Below are 16865 nucleotides of genomic sequence, written 5' to 3'. Positions count from 1 at the left end.
CGCGAAGAGTACTGTTCTAACCCATGTTAAATGATTGCAATTAAAGCGCGAGATAGGAAGAGGGTAAAGAAGGAAACGAAGAATAATTGAAGGAAGAGAGAAGAAGGAGAGCAGTCGACCATTTATTTCCACATTGCAGAGATCGCGTTTATTCAATTTGTTTAATTATCTTGCCAATTGACCGCCAGAAGAGAAACTCAAGAAACAAACAGTGTTGCTGGTCAATTTTAATTTCTAATTAAAATGTTTTTGCGCAAAAAAATTTTCTTATGTGTATATTATTACTTTCGTATATAATTTACGTATTATAGCGTAATTGATATTGTTTGCATTTGACACGTACTTCTTTAGATAATTAATTTTAAATTTAAAAACGCGTTCATTTTACTGAATTGCTTTTGCTGAAATTCTCAGTTCGCCATTTTCGAGATGCGCATATGCGCATATTTCATTGTGTCACGCGGCAATATTTATCGTCCTAATTAAATCCAACTAAAATTGATATCAGACTATTAATAAAACTCATTGCCACCTACGAAAACACTGCACAGTTCTGTCGCACGGTTTCGCGTTTACTCGAATCGCAAATAAGGCAAACAACGCAATAACACGTTTGCAAGTTGTGTCCGTTGCCCGCGGAAGAACCTGTCCTGCCAGCACATTTTGTATCTTTCATTTAGTTGCGCGCACAGCCCCCTTGGTAATAGTTACATGATTCCCCGTTAATCACGACGGTTTCTTCGAGCGACGAATGACGTGAACGCTGATTCCGTTCCGTGCGAAAAACTACGCTCTGTCGACATCGTCGTGGCAGTATGACTAACGACAACATATCTACTGTCATTACGTCCAAGTAATTTCAAAGACCAGTCCGTAGCAATTTACCCGAGTTGAAACTGCAGACGATACAATTTAATTTTAAATATAAATTATATTGCAACGATCCTCTCAACTTATGCAAATGCAGAGCAACGCTTTATGCAACTTGTATCGCATTTAGTTTAGCGCGCCGTCACGTTACACACAATGAAATTTGTTTTTATAAATAATCATATAAAGATAATTCGTGCGTGTGCAATTAAATCAGATAAATAAATATAAATGATAATATTATCTTTCTATATAATGCAGAGATAATATATCAAACGTACATCGTTTTTAAATTAATTCTGTATTTTTATCGAATTTAAAATTTATAAGAAATATAGAAATACGCTTTAAAAATAATATATAAATTTATATCTTTTCATTCTGTCTTATTCGCTAGATTACATACCATATTACTTACTAGATGACTATCGAGAAAACATTACTGACGAGTTTGTGTCTGACGTAATCGATGAATCAACAATAGCGAATGGAGTCGTACTAGGAAAACATAATGTCGATTTAATTCCTCGACGAAAAATAAAATAATTTTCTAATTAACTGAACACGTCATCATTTTTTACATTTTACAAAAATGTAATATTAACAGTGCTTTCATCACATTTTTGTATTTATATGAGTTAAGGGAAATGTCACGAAGATTTCAATTTAAAATAAGATAGAACGCGATATCTCTCTTTCATAATTGCGTTAAATAAACTAAGTTTAAATTTTCGCAAATAACGATAATAATTTAATTTCACAGAAAATTTTCCTCTTCCTCTATCGGCAACGTTTCTTTTATTTTCGTTAATAAATTTCAGTATTAAATTAGTGTCAAACTAATTAGTATTAAACTAATTAGTGTTCAACCTAGCAAGCTTCTTACACGATTCTCTGCGAGTAGTTGCACAGACCGTTATAAATAAGTATTTGAACTTTACCGGTAAGAAAAACCCAACATTCGAATTTTTTGCACGGCTTAAAAAAAAACCCCTCCGATAGCCGCGGGCGCGTTGAAACCCTTTCGCTCCTGCAAATGGTTTTACGCTCACCTGACCCGTGTCGAGACGCCATCATAAAAGCGACACACGCACATACACTCGCGTGCATGCTTATAGACATTAAGACTCCACAAAGGGACGGATAGGGAAAACTCGCCTTAACTCGGCTACAGAGAGCTATAGATTGGATGCGAGATGGCGTCGAGTAAAGTTTGCCTACATTGACCCCGTCGTACCGTTCTACGCACTTTGATTTCACTCTGCATTACGTATTTGCTTTGATCATACGCTCACACGTTCCGAATAGTAGCCATTGTTATTACGGGAAAACGTTTCGACTTCGCCGATTCGCCTCGCGTCGAAAACGATCCTCTGAGTAAATGGGTAAATTCAGTCGCTGCTAATCTACATCGCTGGTCTACGACGACGTTGCGCGACATTTAAACGATTGGATATTTAATACAAAAGACGTTACGAATATCATGTTTTCAGGAAAATGTTTTTCGTCAGAAGCGCTTTGTCCATGTCAAAGCAGCAAATGTCAGCTCGCAAGCAAGTAAAGCAGCAAAAAATTAAAATTAAAACTGACGATGTTTATGAAAGCATTTGTAAACGCATGTTCATAATATTCGCACTGCAGAGATTTCTATGCTTCTTATAAGTAAATGAAAACTGTTGAAAGGCCGTTCATTGGCAGATCTTAATTAAACCAAGTTCTCAATTATGTTTATAACTTTCATATTCTCAATATCTCGTATCCATTTGTAACAGCTCGACAATAAAATAATTATATATAAGTTGCCTTTCCTCTTTTTTTTTTTTAAATACACTCGTACATGTACATAGAGATGAAAATGGAATATTATTAAGAGAACTTTATCCGTCGCGACGAGAGTGCTCTCAAAGGAACAAGAAAAGGTAAGGGCGCGGTTGGGGAGGAAAAAAACACCTGCTCGCACTATAGCAATAGCTATGAATATATATCGATCCCTCCGATCCAGGTGATTCGATATAAAGAATAAAAAGAAAAATACGAGCACGGTGTATTGCAAGCAGATGATCATCAAACGTCAAACATAGTTATTCACTCTTTTATATTTAGCTCTTTGCAATTGCCACTCGCCGAACGCCCTCGCGAATATTCAAGTGATGTAATCACGATCGATTTACAATAGAGAAATTTCCACAATATGTAGCTAATCATGCTACGTCATACTGGCATACATATTTTAGAAAGTAAATCTCAGAAATATCTTAAAGATTATAAAAGCGCAACGAGAAAAGTACATAAAATATTGACTTAAAGAAAAACATTCAACCTTCGTAAAAATTCTTTCTGAGAACGCCTCCTGTAAATGGTGCTTGTAAAACATATTGTTAAATCGCACGGTGAGGCGATGTAAGAGACAAATAAAAAAATAAAAAAATGTTGCGCAGCTCTTTTATCGGGCATAAAGCTAAAAATCTAATCGCAAGCCGTGCCATTGCTCACGATTTATATCGCTATAATTCTCCGAGTTTGATGTCGCGAACCACCCGTGCCGTCGTAAATTTCGTAACGCGAACGCAATAGCTCATTTATCGCGCACTGCGTTAGCGCATCGCGAAAAGGTGAGATGACAGGCTTTCGTAATGTCATGCACACTCGCCGACACGACGGCACGTGGGAACCGCGCGCCTCTCTCTAAGCGTAGAGCAAAGAGGAGATAATTACACGACGAATTAAGTGCCGAGAGAGAAAGAGAAAGATTACCAAGAATAGTGGGAGGTGGGTGGAGGTAGAAAGACAAAAGGAAGAAATGCGAAAGACGATAAATCGAAAGGCGAGCGTGGCCGTCAAGTCGCGTCGCGTCGCATCACGTCATGTCGCTTTCGCTTTTCCTCACATACGACGCGAAATCGATGAGCTCATCGCAGAAAAGCTGACGGAATATCTCCCATTGATACCTACTACGTTTCACTAGCACAACACGTTTCGTCGTTCCACGTAGAAATTTACGTTTCCAGCGGCCAGCCTTGACATTCCGCGGGAGAGACGTGGCTGGTGCGGCGTAGCTCGAAAGGGTCCGCTCTTCTTTCGAACGCGACGGATCGTACGTCGGTGGCTGCTTGTTAAGTCGCGAGACGTAACGAGTTTGACCTCGAGCGAAATTAGGATAGAGTGAGAGATGAACCGCGTCACGGACGAAAAATTGAAGCAATTTCCATTAGAGGGGCATACAGTAACCGAAGTTCGTCCCGTACAATTGATATCGAACTTTTTACTATTTTCTCCCCGCGTGCGAGTTACTACGTAATTGAAAATTATTCGCACTTATAATTTCGTAATTTTCATTACACACGTTAATAGAGGAGGAACACTTTTGTCAACACCCCAAAGTCTAAAATTTATAAGGAGGATTCTTTTCATCTTGTTTCGGTACATAAATCGAACTACGTGTCTACCTGTCTGCCAGTACCGTGCCATGAAACACATATCAAACAGCATACTTTGCAGTCACTTTTCTCAACGTGTCCAACGCCAGACGACTTTCAATCTCGACCACAAACTTTTCCCTTAGCTTACTTCGCTTTTCTGGATAAGATGTTTGTGCCGTACGGTTGTGCGCTCGCGGCGACTTTCTTGGCATGCGAGACCGACGTTAAAATACAGGTTCGACGTTAAAATACAACGTAGTAATATGCACGACGGTTCTAAAAATTATTTTAGCAATACTTATACCATTTTTGATAAAGCAATAAAAACTCTGCACTAATCTTGACTATAGTTTTTAGACTAATTATTTAGGACTAATTACTTAATTTATATATAACAATAAAATCAGACAGACGTTAATTTAAATGTCTCTATTTAATTACCGACGTCGATAGAATAAAAGAAGCAAGTAATTTAGAAGAAAATGAAATTTTACTTAAACAACGCTTTTCGTCAGGGAAAAGCTAGTCTGCCTCTGTATACGGGCAAAATTAGACGATGAATCTTCTATGAGTCACAATTCCTTCTTGCCAGCGTAGCAGCCGCGCGAGCGGCAGCGTTAAGCAAAGAAACGCGTGCAACTTGAACAAGAAAAACCGTGCGAGCTAAATAATTAATTAAAGAAAAAAAAGTATTCTAAGATTCAGCAACCTTCAATTGACGGTAATATATGTACCGCATGTGTCTGCGAAAATAATTTTGTTCTCGGATGCTTCAATCTTGCGCTGGCGCATCACAATTTTCATCTCGATATATTATTAAAAAATAATTTAATGCCCGAGATTAAAAGAGATCGTGAGCAACTTTAAGAAGATGAATTTTACTTAAACTAGGAAGATTTTTGCCGCAGGAGAGGATTGTATATAGACAAAATTAGACGATGAACCCAAGTGAAATTTTTAAAAATATTTTCTCTGAAATTCTTTACTTTCGCGACGTTCAGTAGTCCCGTCAACTCTTTTCAATCTATCGTTAATGGGGATGCAAATTATTAATGACACAGCGTTTTATTAAAAAAGAAAAAAATCGATTAATTGGATAAAAGTTCCTTATTCGTGAGATAAAGAAAAATTCAATAAAACGAATGATGTTTCATGATGGGGAGTGGCTAAGGAAAGATGAACTCTCATTTCTGTGAAATAATTAACTGAGCCTGTCGTACATAGCTCATGGATTTATCGAGGAGATTCCTCTCTCGTCTCTATCTTTGCTCGAAGAAAATTCCATACCGAAGACAGGCGTAAGAACATTCGTATTTTTACACAACGTACCGAGTTTACGCTATTTACACGAATCTTGCGAATTTACGAGTATTGCCAAGTGAGATCCCGTAGGGAATGTATGAGAACATCAACTTGAATTACGTAAAGAACATTACTTGAATAAATGAACATCAATTGGGAGATAATAAATTCTATGCCAACGGAGAGATACAAAGTGAAATATCTAATTAACATACGCGATAAGATCAAATGAGTCACAGTGTAAAAGAAAAATGAGAATGCTTGATAAACAGTTACATAAACAGTTATTCTTTTACAGTTTGTCACATAAAGCAGCTCGTTCTATATTTTGCATATAAATCGCATGGAGTTATTAAATTTAATTTTTCACACCTACACTGATTACTCATATTATTAATTTGCAATACTTAAAATATTGCCATGCACACAACCACATTTGATTTAATGAGTTGTGGAACTGATGGGATTGAAAATATGCTTCGGTAAATTTTACGAGAAATCACGGCACCCGTGTTTGAACAAGGGATTTATGGGGATTTAGGGGTTTCCTCTAAGACGCATCGCAGACATCGGATTGCCGAACTCGGGGCCTCTTGTTATCGTCGGAGAATCCCTCGCCACCAAAGTTTCTCTGTTCTTATCCGAGCAGATCAGCCAGTCGTCGACCGGCCAAGAGTTGCTCTCTACTCAATGAATGATTTCCGCGCAACGTTGCCACATTACGTCTGCATTCTGCACCCATTACAACATCGGCAATGTTATCTCGTGCCTTTTTCTCTCGTTCACCCGAGTACAGGCGATTACACGCGTTGCGTAACGCATCCGACCACTGCATTTATTGTTTTGTGGCGCGCTAATTAAATAGTACAGCGTATGATATAACGAATCAAGGTCTGGTTTCATCAATGCCGTCTAATTTCGTTTGCAATTAAACTCGTCCCCAGTCTCTTTCTATATAGGCCTCAATATTGCTTACGGAAAGAACAATTTAGTTAAAGAGCAGAAGTTAACGACTGTGTCTGTTTACGTGAAATTTAGTTTGCAGCACGTTCAGATAGAACTGCAACGAAAACCAACGGCTCGGAGTCAACTCTTTTCTGCGTAGTTACAATCGTGTATCGAATGTACGGGAATGATTGATCATCACGCCGCGGCACGTGATTCAGCTACAATGCAATATAGGCGCGGTCGCTGCGATACTCGGTCGCGAGGCACGCAGCGATGCGCCTCGAGGAAATTCTCAGCGGAGAGGCAAAAAAGGTGAAAGGACCTAGACGCGCGTCTGTCGTACTGGAAAGACCGCGATTAAAATCCAGTCGAGGAAAAAAACGGCGAGATAAATGGAATTAAATCTATAAAAGGGTTTCGCGAGAAATCCTAAAAATTAGGTTACAATAAAGAGGAAAAAAATTCTATCCGCGCATGAGAAAGCGTTGTGGAGTATGTAGTTATAAATTTTTCCCTGATTTAAGTTTCAACTTGCTTAATATATTTTGCTTACTAACTTTTGTGCCCTTTCAACGTGCTTTTTTCATTACACTTTTCATCTGAATTGCGGATGTATCATTTTTTGAAACGGATAAATAAAACTTTTATTGAAACATTCAATTAAAGTTCTGTCAATTTCTACAAATCGTTTTTATATTAAATCATTCTATTGAACCGTTTCCTATTTCGTTTGAATTAACATATTAATTTGTGTTACTCTTTTTTTTTACTACTGTACCTTTTATATTAAATTGTAGGGAGAAATGTATAACTACATTATACAATTACATCTTTAGCCTCAGTTCACAATTGCCATTATACATTCCGTTTTACGATCGATTGATAAACGTAACTTTTCCAAGAGATTAATCGATATCGATATTTTAGATGATCGTGAAACTTTACTACTCTTATCGATTAATTATCTCGCTTAATGGTCGAAGCAAATATTGATCTCGAGTGTGATAATATTTGATCTGACGGTTCCGGCCGGAAAAGATCACACGCGTTTCTTATCGGTTGCAGTAATATCCGCACGTAATAGGTTCGTATTACGGATTGAGATATTGGGAGAGTCGAGGCAGATTTATCGCTGTTAGCTTCCTGCGTGATGAAAACATAGAAGCATGGGGCGAAATGCATTGTACAAACTTTGATCTTATTAATTCGTTCGCCAATCAAATCCGATCATTTTCTAATTACATTAAGTATTTCAAGAAATTTATACATCGCGAAATTTGCACACCTATGTAATACTTTCAATTTGGCATCAAGTTTTACACGCGAGAAGAGTTCCTTTTTCACATTCACCTCCGAGTTCACTTTCAGTTGATTTCTAATAAAAATATTGAATCATTCATGTCGTAACTCAAAGAAACTTTTATTCGATATTTCATTCAATTCGTTTTTTTTGCATACAAATATACACGCACGCGTTTGTGCATCATGCGTAACCAGATATAAATATGTATTGTTATCACTTTTCAGACTCTAAATGAAGTCAGATATAAATAATTTCTCGTATTCAGAAAACACACGAGCAATTATGTAAACACGAGTGGAAACATGAACCGAATTCAACGTTAATTTTAAATGTATAGTAAGTTAAGTAAGTAATATTACCACTCTCAAATTTTGGAAATTTCGAGACTTGATAAAAGCTAAGCCAGCCCGTAAATTGAAACAAACATAAATTGTTATCAAGAACTGAATCAAATATACACGTCTTTATTGTTAGACTTAGATTTTTAAGACAAAGTACTGTTCTAATGCAAATCACTCATATCAGTATTACGATATTACTAAGAACAGCATATCGAAATGACACTTGAAATCATTAGCATCAGCGTCTGTACATATTTTCCACATGCATAATTTTCTGCATATATCTTCGGTATACATCCTGCAGTAAATGTATGTCAAGTATTAACTTCGTATAAAATTATATATTACTTCCTCTTAGCCTTTCCATTCTCCATTCTGAAATTTCTCGCGTTACCTCCAAAAGGTTATGGCTAAAACGCTACCTTTACGAGATAATAAGGGCGGCGCGCTCGCGTACGCACACGAGGAAGAGAAGAGAAAGGAAAAGCAGACTACCGGCGCCATGCTGTAACGCCTCCCTTTGTCCCTTTTTACTCACAACGACCGACGACCTCGCGAGATACCGCGATAGAGGAGAACCCAAGTAGAGAGGGAAACGCCGAGATATACAGGAAAATTCCCGGGATATATAGGATGTTTAAGGAGGCGCTGTCTCATTGTTCAAGACCGCTACTATCGCCCCCAGCGATATTGACCATTCCGCCTGGGACACCGCGTAGGTGGCCGATGCACCGCACGCACGCAGGCCACGCATGCTACGCACGCGAGGTTTGTTTACAAGGCGCGCCTCTCGCACTCGCTACCGGAGTTCCTTGACTCCGAATTGAAGTGAGGCACGGCAAGGTGGCTTTTCCACCTTGCACACCACGCGCGCGCTTCTGCCTCCGTCTGTCCCTTCGTCATCCTCGCTCTGGACTGCCACCCCCGCTCACTTTCCTTTCGTCTATTGCCCTTCACCGTGTCGATTACCTCGATTCACCGCTGCCTCGAGATACCGCGTCGGCCAGAAGACGACCTGGGACTACTACAACACGACCGGCGTCGGCGCTGGCCGATTCTCAGCCCCGTCTCTCGTCACTCACGTAAATCACGCAACCGTCGACGGTGGAAACGAATCGCCGGCAATTATCGTCCGGTGTTATCGAAACGCGGTGGCGGCCGATGCGCCTCGTCATCACCTGTTAACTCTCTCAACGACGAGTGCGACGATTCTCTAACTCCCCATCGGAATTTACACGTACAAAAAAGGCTCACTATTTATGCCACAGCACTTGTTAGTTTATTTGGACGCAATTAGCGCTATGGATCGATGTGACGAGGTGCAGATTTGCGTAAGAATCGATCGAGAGGCGTGAAACGATGAAGTTGGCTTTGAAGTTCATTGAAAAGAGCGAACGCTCTGCGTGCTTTTTGTAAACCTCATGTCATTTGCGCTCCCATTGATAAAGCAGAGTATAAAATATGACGTGTAATATGTCAAGGAAAGATTAAACCTTTCAAAAATTTGATCAGAAATTTTGAAACTTTTTGGAAAGGAAAGTAGAGAATTTCTCAACTTCAAATGAAATAGCGAAATATTGAGAATAACCCGTTGTTAGATAGTAATTTATTTATGACGTAATAATATTTTTAAATATTAATATTATGCGGCGTAATACAGTAATATTTAAACATTAATAATACAAATATATAACATATTCATTAAAATATAAATATCCGATACTGGTAAAATGTTACCATTATATTATGATTACTTTCAACATCGCATTGCTGTAGCAACAAACTTGATACGATGATAGATAAATGAGAATGTTCACGCTGTAACGTAGAATACCACAAAACCGAATCGATCGAGAGAAGAATACTTTGTTCGATTGGTCATGTTCAATCCATTTAACACATGTACATTCAAAAAATGGTCTTGCAAGTACAGAAACAATTTTTTGACTGCAAAATATCAACCAAGGTAGATAAATGATTAGCAAATATCGTGATATTGCATATATTTGGTATTTAAATAATCAATCTAAATAACAGAGACAGAATTTCTATCTGAATGAATTATTTGTGAAATTTTGGAAGAAAATTGTTCTGTAGCGCTTATCATCATGTTAAGGACGTATATCTCGAAACATTACAAAAGTATAAAAATTTACAGCTATAAGTTTCAGAACCAAAATTCGAACATTGACGACCAAATTTTTTTGCTGCTGATTGGGAAAATGAAGAAGAGAAACCTTCAGTTTTTAAATTTCGCTAACTTTCAGCGCGTATTATATAGCGAAAACACATCCTATACAAATAATATTTTTGCAGATACACAAAATAGCGGCAAATTACATCAGCAAAACATTTTTTGAATGTACAGAAAACTAATATGACGGAAACGCTCTTCAATTTCCAATATAATTGCACTTAATATCTTCCGCAATGTCTCGTTTCAAACACGAAAAAAAAATCCCGTCAAATCCCGTTACTAATGATGGTTGCTAGAAATTACCTGGTAATACCTCCCTAAGGTCATTAATTTCTCTTCGAAGCGTCATTGACAAGAGCGAGTGCTCACTTATCTACAAGGCTGATTATCACGTCAATTATCATGTAACCCCATCATCCCGCGTTATTAATATACCCGCGCGCACGGCAGCGCGGATTTTTCGTTACGCGAATGCCCTCTTATTGATCGACATGTTCTCCGAGACTCACCGATCACCGTGTTCGCCGCCACCTCCTTGGCGGCAGCCGCGGCTGCTGCCGGTCCATGCGCCAAAAAGTCACTCAGAGACAACGACGACGCGATGATCTGTCGTTTCTCCTCGAAGTTGAGGTAATCCAGGCTGTTGCTGCGCTGCGGCGCCGTCACGATCGTCACCGTTTTCGTCGTCGAGTGGTGGTGATGATGATGATGGTGCTGCTGCTGATGATGATGCAGATTGCCGTCGACGGAGTGCAGACCTCCGCCGCCGCCGCCGCCGCCGCCGCCGCTCTTGTCATTGCCGCCGTTGTCGGTGGCGCCCGCCGGGCTGGTGGGCACCAGGTAGACGCCACTCACGCGTATAGACATCGCGTTCGGGGCGTTCCGGTCCTTGCAGCGACCCCGTCTCTTCCGGCGCCACGGGCTGAGGATCGCTACGAAAGCCGGCAACGGAGCTACCGACGGGTGGTCCCTGTCAACAGCGTGGCACGGCGCATCCCGGTGTGCACCTGCTCGAGGGATCGGCGGCAGCGGCTCGCGTCGTCGTCGTTCACCACTTCTCGTTCGCGGCTCCACGGCTCGACGGTGAGATTCGCGCGGCTCCCACGTGCTCGAGCGCGATCCCGTGATAAAGATCCTCGGGAGAAACCTCGCGGGATCGCGGCCGCGCGTTGCTCGTCGGTGCTTCTCGACCGACTATCGGGAATTATCGATTACTCCCGGGCGAGCGCGCCGCATCTGATCGTACGTTGCGCGCCGTAAAGAGACGCGAGAGATCTTTCGGCTCTCCCACACTTGTAAAGCTCGCCTTCGATGCACAGTCGTAATCTGTCGAGCGTCGTTTATTGCATCGAATAAATGGCGCTCTCGTTATCGCCCGCTCGCATTATGGATGTCGGGCCCCAATTATCTCGCACGTTCCACGCAGAGATTTCCTCTTGGTGCGGCAAACGACTTTGTTATTCTATCGAGATTATGGCACGGAGCGATCCTTGATCCGGGGTAGAGCAAAAAAAGTCGTACGAAAGGTCCTTTAAATCGAGACCGGCTTCGTGGAGGGTCACTGACTATTTACAACGGAATTCCTCGCGATTGGCACATACCGTGGAAAATGAGGAGCCGCGAGAGTACGACCGGCGACGTGTCGATGACTGGAGGAGTCGCGTCCCTGCGCAACAACGAATGAGGAAAAGTTACAGCCTGCACTGCCCGGCCGTCGTGAATGGCACGCATTGTTTTCGCTCGCGGGTAACCGACGATTATACAACAAGCGACGAAGATCTACTTTGAAGAGTACATCGCAAAATGACGTTAAAACCGTAGAGAGAAATGTCAAACTTTGACTTTGTGAAAATAGATAAAATGTTGGTAAAGATGTTCATCTCAATTCTCGGTAATATTCGAACGATATTCTACACTGAGAGAAACTTTTTTTTTTTTTTAAATAAAAGTAATACGTTTTCTTAAAACTATATATTTGGATGCGAATATCTGTTCTGATTAAGTAAAAATATTTTTTTTAAGTAAATAGACAATATTGCCTTAAGTACATAATTTTGTACTTTTACCTTTTTTTAAATTTAAATAATTTTGCAAATAAACTAATAATATTATTAAACTTGATTAAATTGTTTTTTTTCACATTAAAAAAAACAGATTATCTTGAATATAAAAATAGTATAAATAAATATTTTCTAGAACTGCAGAAAAATCACTTGATTAAAAATTATTTCTTTATATCATTTACATAAATATTTCGATTACGAAATTTTTAACTTGACTTGCAAGTAAATAAGCTGTTATAAGACTCATCGGCAGTAAATGATTGTTGGGAGATATTTTTTCTTCTCTTAGTGTAATTATCGACCGCGTGTGTGTGAGAGCCTGCGATTTATCACGTCACGATTTATTGCTTATGCAGAAATAGTGGAAATAGAAAAATTAAACTAGAAAATTGATCGATGCGTCCCTTAATTAACGCAAAAGAAACTTTTTCCCTTCTTCCTTCTCAACATTATCCAAACCGAACGAGTTCTTATCTCGCCCGCGAATTTGACGAGATGCGGATCAAGGACAAGGAAAATTTTCCGCGACGGAAATGAAAAGAATTTTCCCGAGTCTCGGTGCGGCGCATCCGGCGATAGATTGAATCGTACTGTTCCGCACTCTTCGGCGGAGGATGTCCAAACTGCCTTTCCGCGCGATACGAAACGTCGGTCATCAATATTTAATTACTTCGGCACGATTTGCAGACAGATATGAACGACAGAATTACTTCGTAAGACCGACCGACCGGGCGTTCCGATAAAAAAAAAACGCAATGAACCGGATAATAACTTTATTCGGCGCATGTGTAAAAATAGAATCGATTCGTCTTTTGGCCACTGTTAACGTAAATATGCAAATAACGCGTTTCCCGTCGTATTATCTTCAACCGAATTGCACTAAAATAAAACACAAATTTACACACGTCGTCGTCTTTCGCAAACAAAAGATTCCGTGTACGCGAGCTACCGAGTCACGTCCTTACGTTTAATTAATTAACCACGCCCCGACGCCCCAATTTAGAAGATTGTTCGGACGGATATAAGCCACTTCGAAGAATTTATCCTCGCGCGAGTAAACTTCCCGTCACGCGTTTTCCTATGGCATTCAACAGATTATTAAACTCCGCTCCGCCGCTCGCGGGACGATTCTAACGAGCGCGATCGGAATTTTCCACCGACAGAAACACTCAGTGACCCCCGTGCGTTAGGCACGACCGTCACTCGCGCACAATCGCGCTTTTTTCTTTCCACGCGAGATGCTAAATTTCTTCGAGATGAACGCGAGGAGACACGGCGGCGACGGCGGCGGCGGCGGCGGCGGTGCGGTCGGAGCGTCGCGTAAAGAAGCGTCCATTCACTGGTTGCACGGCCGACTGACTAACCTCCAAGGACAAACGTCGTCCGCGATACGAGGGCGTGTTGTAATCGTCGTAGGCGTAAACAATTTTCCTCGCCTCGTGCTCTCACACACGTACGTACGCAACTACGCGTGCACGCAACGCGTATACAAACGAGCGAGCGAGCGAGCGAGCGAGCGAGCAAACGAATACAAACGAACGAACGAAAAAGAATGGACACGCCGACGAGAGGACGCGGAACTGCGCGAGAGATCGCGTTACGTGCGATACGTACGTATACTCTGGCGATCGTCGATGACGACGATAACGACGATTCGGGCAGTGGAGGGCTTGTTTTCTCGGCAGGATTCGGGAAGGGCCGTCGGGGGCGCCGCGAGGCCCGACGTTATATCACAGAGACCAGGCGTCGGCTTTCTCTCTCTCTCTCTCTCTCTCCTCCGTTACTTCGCACGAGACACCTGTCCACCACGCCAGGGCAGCGGAGGAGGAGGAGGAGGAGGAGCGCAGGTGAGAGGAGAATGAGACGGCGATAGAGAGGACGCAACGATCGTAAACACACGGGAGCGGCGCGTAGTACTCCAAACTCCGTATATCGCGAGCGTGGAAAATTCACCGCTGTCGGAGTCACGCGGATGGGAAGGAAACGTTGCGAGGCAATGGAGCGAGAGAGGAAGATAAAGAGAAAGAGAGAGAGAAGAGAGAGAGAGAGATGGCGCGGGGGGTGCTTCCCCGCGAGCTTCCTCCTCGTCGTCGACGGCGCCGACGACGCTGCCGTACACAACGCACTGTTCACGCACACTGACACACGGATACGTGTTGCCCGAACGACACGAACTCGACGGCCGCCGCCGCCGCCGCCGCCGCCGCCGCCGCCGCCGCCGCCGTCGCCGCCGCCACCGCCGTCGTCGTCGTCGTCGTTGCCTCTTCCTCCTGTTCACGCGAGAGTGAAGAGAGAGAGTGAGAAAGAGCGCGAGGGAGATCGTTCGCGGCGGCGGAAGATCGCGATGAGACGGCCGTCGTCGCGTCGGGCGGGACGGATTCGCGAACGGAATTAATTACGAGGGCCGCGCGAACGGCCGGAGAGAACTCGGAAACAACAGTCACGGCGACGACGAGCACACCACGACGAAACACACACCGAGCGAGGCTCGCGAGTACTGAGGGCGGCCATGCGACCGGAGCGCCTTCTCGCGTCCGGAACGACCGCGCCAGCGAGCACGAGACGGCAGCAGCCGGCTCCGCTCGCCGAGCCGAGCCGAGTCGAGCCGATCCGAACCGATCAGAGCCGACGAGACGCGACGCGGGGTATACGAAGAAGGGGAGCCTCTATGGCGGGTTCGGCGTAACTCTCGTCCAATTAACGTGTTGCACGCGCGCCGGCTTGTCGTGCATTTATACCTCGTATCGCACCCCGGGACGCTAACGATCATGAAAAACTCGGACCGGAGAGAGCGGTCCTCGTCGCAATTTAAGCTGTGCTAAGTGCGAGCGACGTAAAGCCGAGGGTGGAAGTTCTACCTGTGCGTGCGCGCGGGTAAATGTAAATTGCACTCGGAGAAAAGTTTCTTTGAATTAAAAAAAAAATTGGAATCCAAGAAATTTGTGCACTGGTATAGAGTTAAGGATGTGTCGGACGTGCAATCCTTGCTAAGTAAATAAAATTTAAAAATGTGTTAATAATTACACTAACACTTTAAATAAATTATATATATACGAAAGTTGTGTGAATAAGATTATAATTTTAAAAATAATAGAAAAAATTGGGTGGCGATTTTTTATCTGGAAATAAAATTATTTCAATAAAAAGTAGACATGTGCTTTAATGAAGATATAATTAATAATAAAATAATAAAATAAGTAATAATGAAAAAAATCTGAATTTTATTTATTATGAATATTTAAGTACTTTAAATATTCAAGATGATTTATGAAAAACTTTATTGTGATGCAGAGATAAGGTCTGCAAAATAAAAACAAAAATTTATTATTTTTTTCTACTATTTTCAACAACATATTTTTATAGCTTTTTTACTTTTTAATAAAATTTAATTTTTTTTTACAATATTAAGAATTTTAATTTTTGTGTGAGTACTTTATGTATTCAAAATGATTAATACAAATTGTGATTGTCTATTTAATTATTTTGTAAATAAAAAAATTCTGTTTATTTTACCAAACTCTGATCTCCGCATCGTAATGAAACTTTACATAAATCATTTCTAATATTTAAAATATTTAAATTAAAAAATTCAAATATTTTTCATTATTTCTTAATTCGTTATTTCATTATTAATTATATCTTCATTAAAGCACATGTCTATTTTTTAAATAATTCTTTTCTGAAATAATTTTTTATCCAGTTAAAAATTACCGCCAAATTTTTTTCTACTACTTTCATATACAATCTAAAACTGTAAATCATTTTTTCATAACTTTTTGAATTTTTTGAAAAATATACTATACATTTCTAAAAAAAAGTTTCTTTAATTTAAAAAAATTTTTTGATTGTACTTTTATTAGAATTTTGAAGAAATAGTTTTGTTGTGCAACGTAAATTTTATTTAAATGAAAGAAATATATTTCATTTAAATAAGAGCAATTAAATTATTTCTTATATTTCTATCAGTACTTTGTTTGAATGAAAAAATTATTTGTTTAAATTAAGTAAATAATTTGAACAAATAATTTAATTACTTTAAAAAAGGCTAATAACGTCGTTTCTTGAAATCAAATAAAAAAATTGTCATCTTCTCCAAAAGTATTTTCACTTTAATTTAATAAATCAAATTAAAGAAACGATTTCATCAATTTCAGCCCAACTTTTCTCTGAGTGTATACTTTTTTTATAAATTATACATAAAAAGATAAAGAAAATAAATATATCTATATACATAGATATATAGTAATTTCGAGGATTTTGTATTAAATCTAATTCGTCGATTTTCTCATAATCCTTCTATAATCCTCCTAACATGACGTTTCTTTTATCCTATTTCATTCCTGAATTTTTACCTGACTATCGATAGTCTCGTTCTCGATACCTGAGAGACGCTATAACTGTACGTTCATCTATCTTAGATGA

At 40.4% G+C, this 16865-nt stretch overlaps 1 protein-coding gene across 6 annotated transcripts in view; it reads right to left on the bottom strand.

Moving 5' to 3' along the window:
* LOC105204049 (phosphatase and actin regulator 4) overlaps positions 1 to 16865 on the bottom strand; it is a 234219-nt gene that overhangs the window by 179437 nt on the left and 37917 nt on the right. Inside the window, exons 1-2 of one of the 6 annotated variants that reach the window (XM_026134863.2) lie at positions 14058 to 14992; positions 10890 to 12046 (exon numbers count right to left, since the gene is read on the bottom strand). The exons of 4 other annotated variants lie outside the window; for them this stretch is intronic. In XM_026134863.2, the coding sequence (XP_025990648.1) occupies positions 10890 to 11247 (358 nt within the window). In that variant the 5' untranslated portion in view covers positions 11248 to 12046; positions 14058 to 14992. Of the gene's footprint in view, positions 1 to 10889; positions 12047 to 13408; positions 13786 to 14057; positions 14993 to 16865 lie in introns of those variants that run through there. One more of the 6 variants, XM_026134864.2, reaches the window with a different exon arrangement.

Source organism: Solenopsis invicta, chromosome 6 (genome assembly GCF_016802725.1).
Source record: "Solenopsis invicta isolate M01_SB chromosome 6, UNIL_Sinv_3.0, whole genome shotgun sequence".
Classification (NCBI taxonomy): Eukaryota; Metazoa; Arthropoda; class Insecta; order Hymenoptera; family Formicidae; genus Solenopsis; species Solenopsis invicta.
This window is presented reverse-complemented; position numbering and strand designations above follow the sequence as displayed.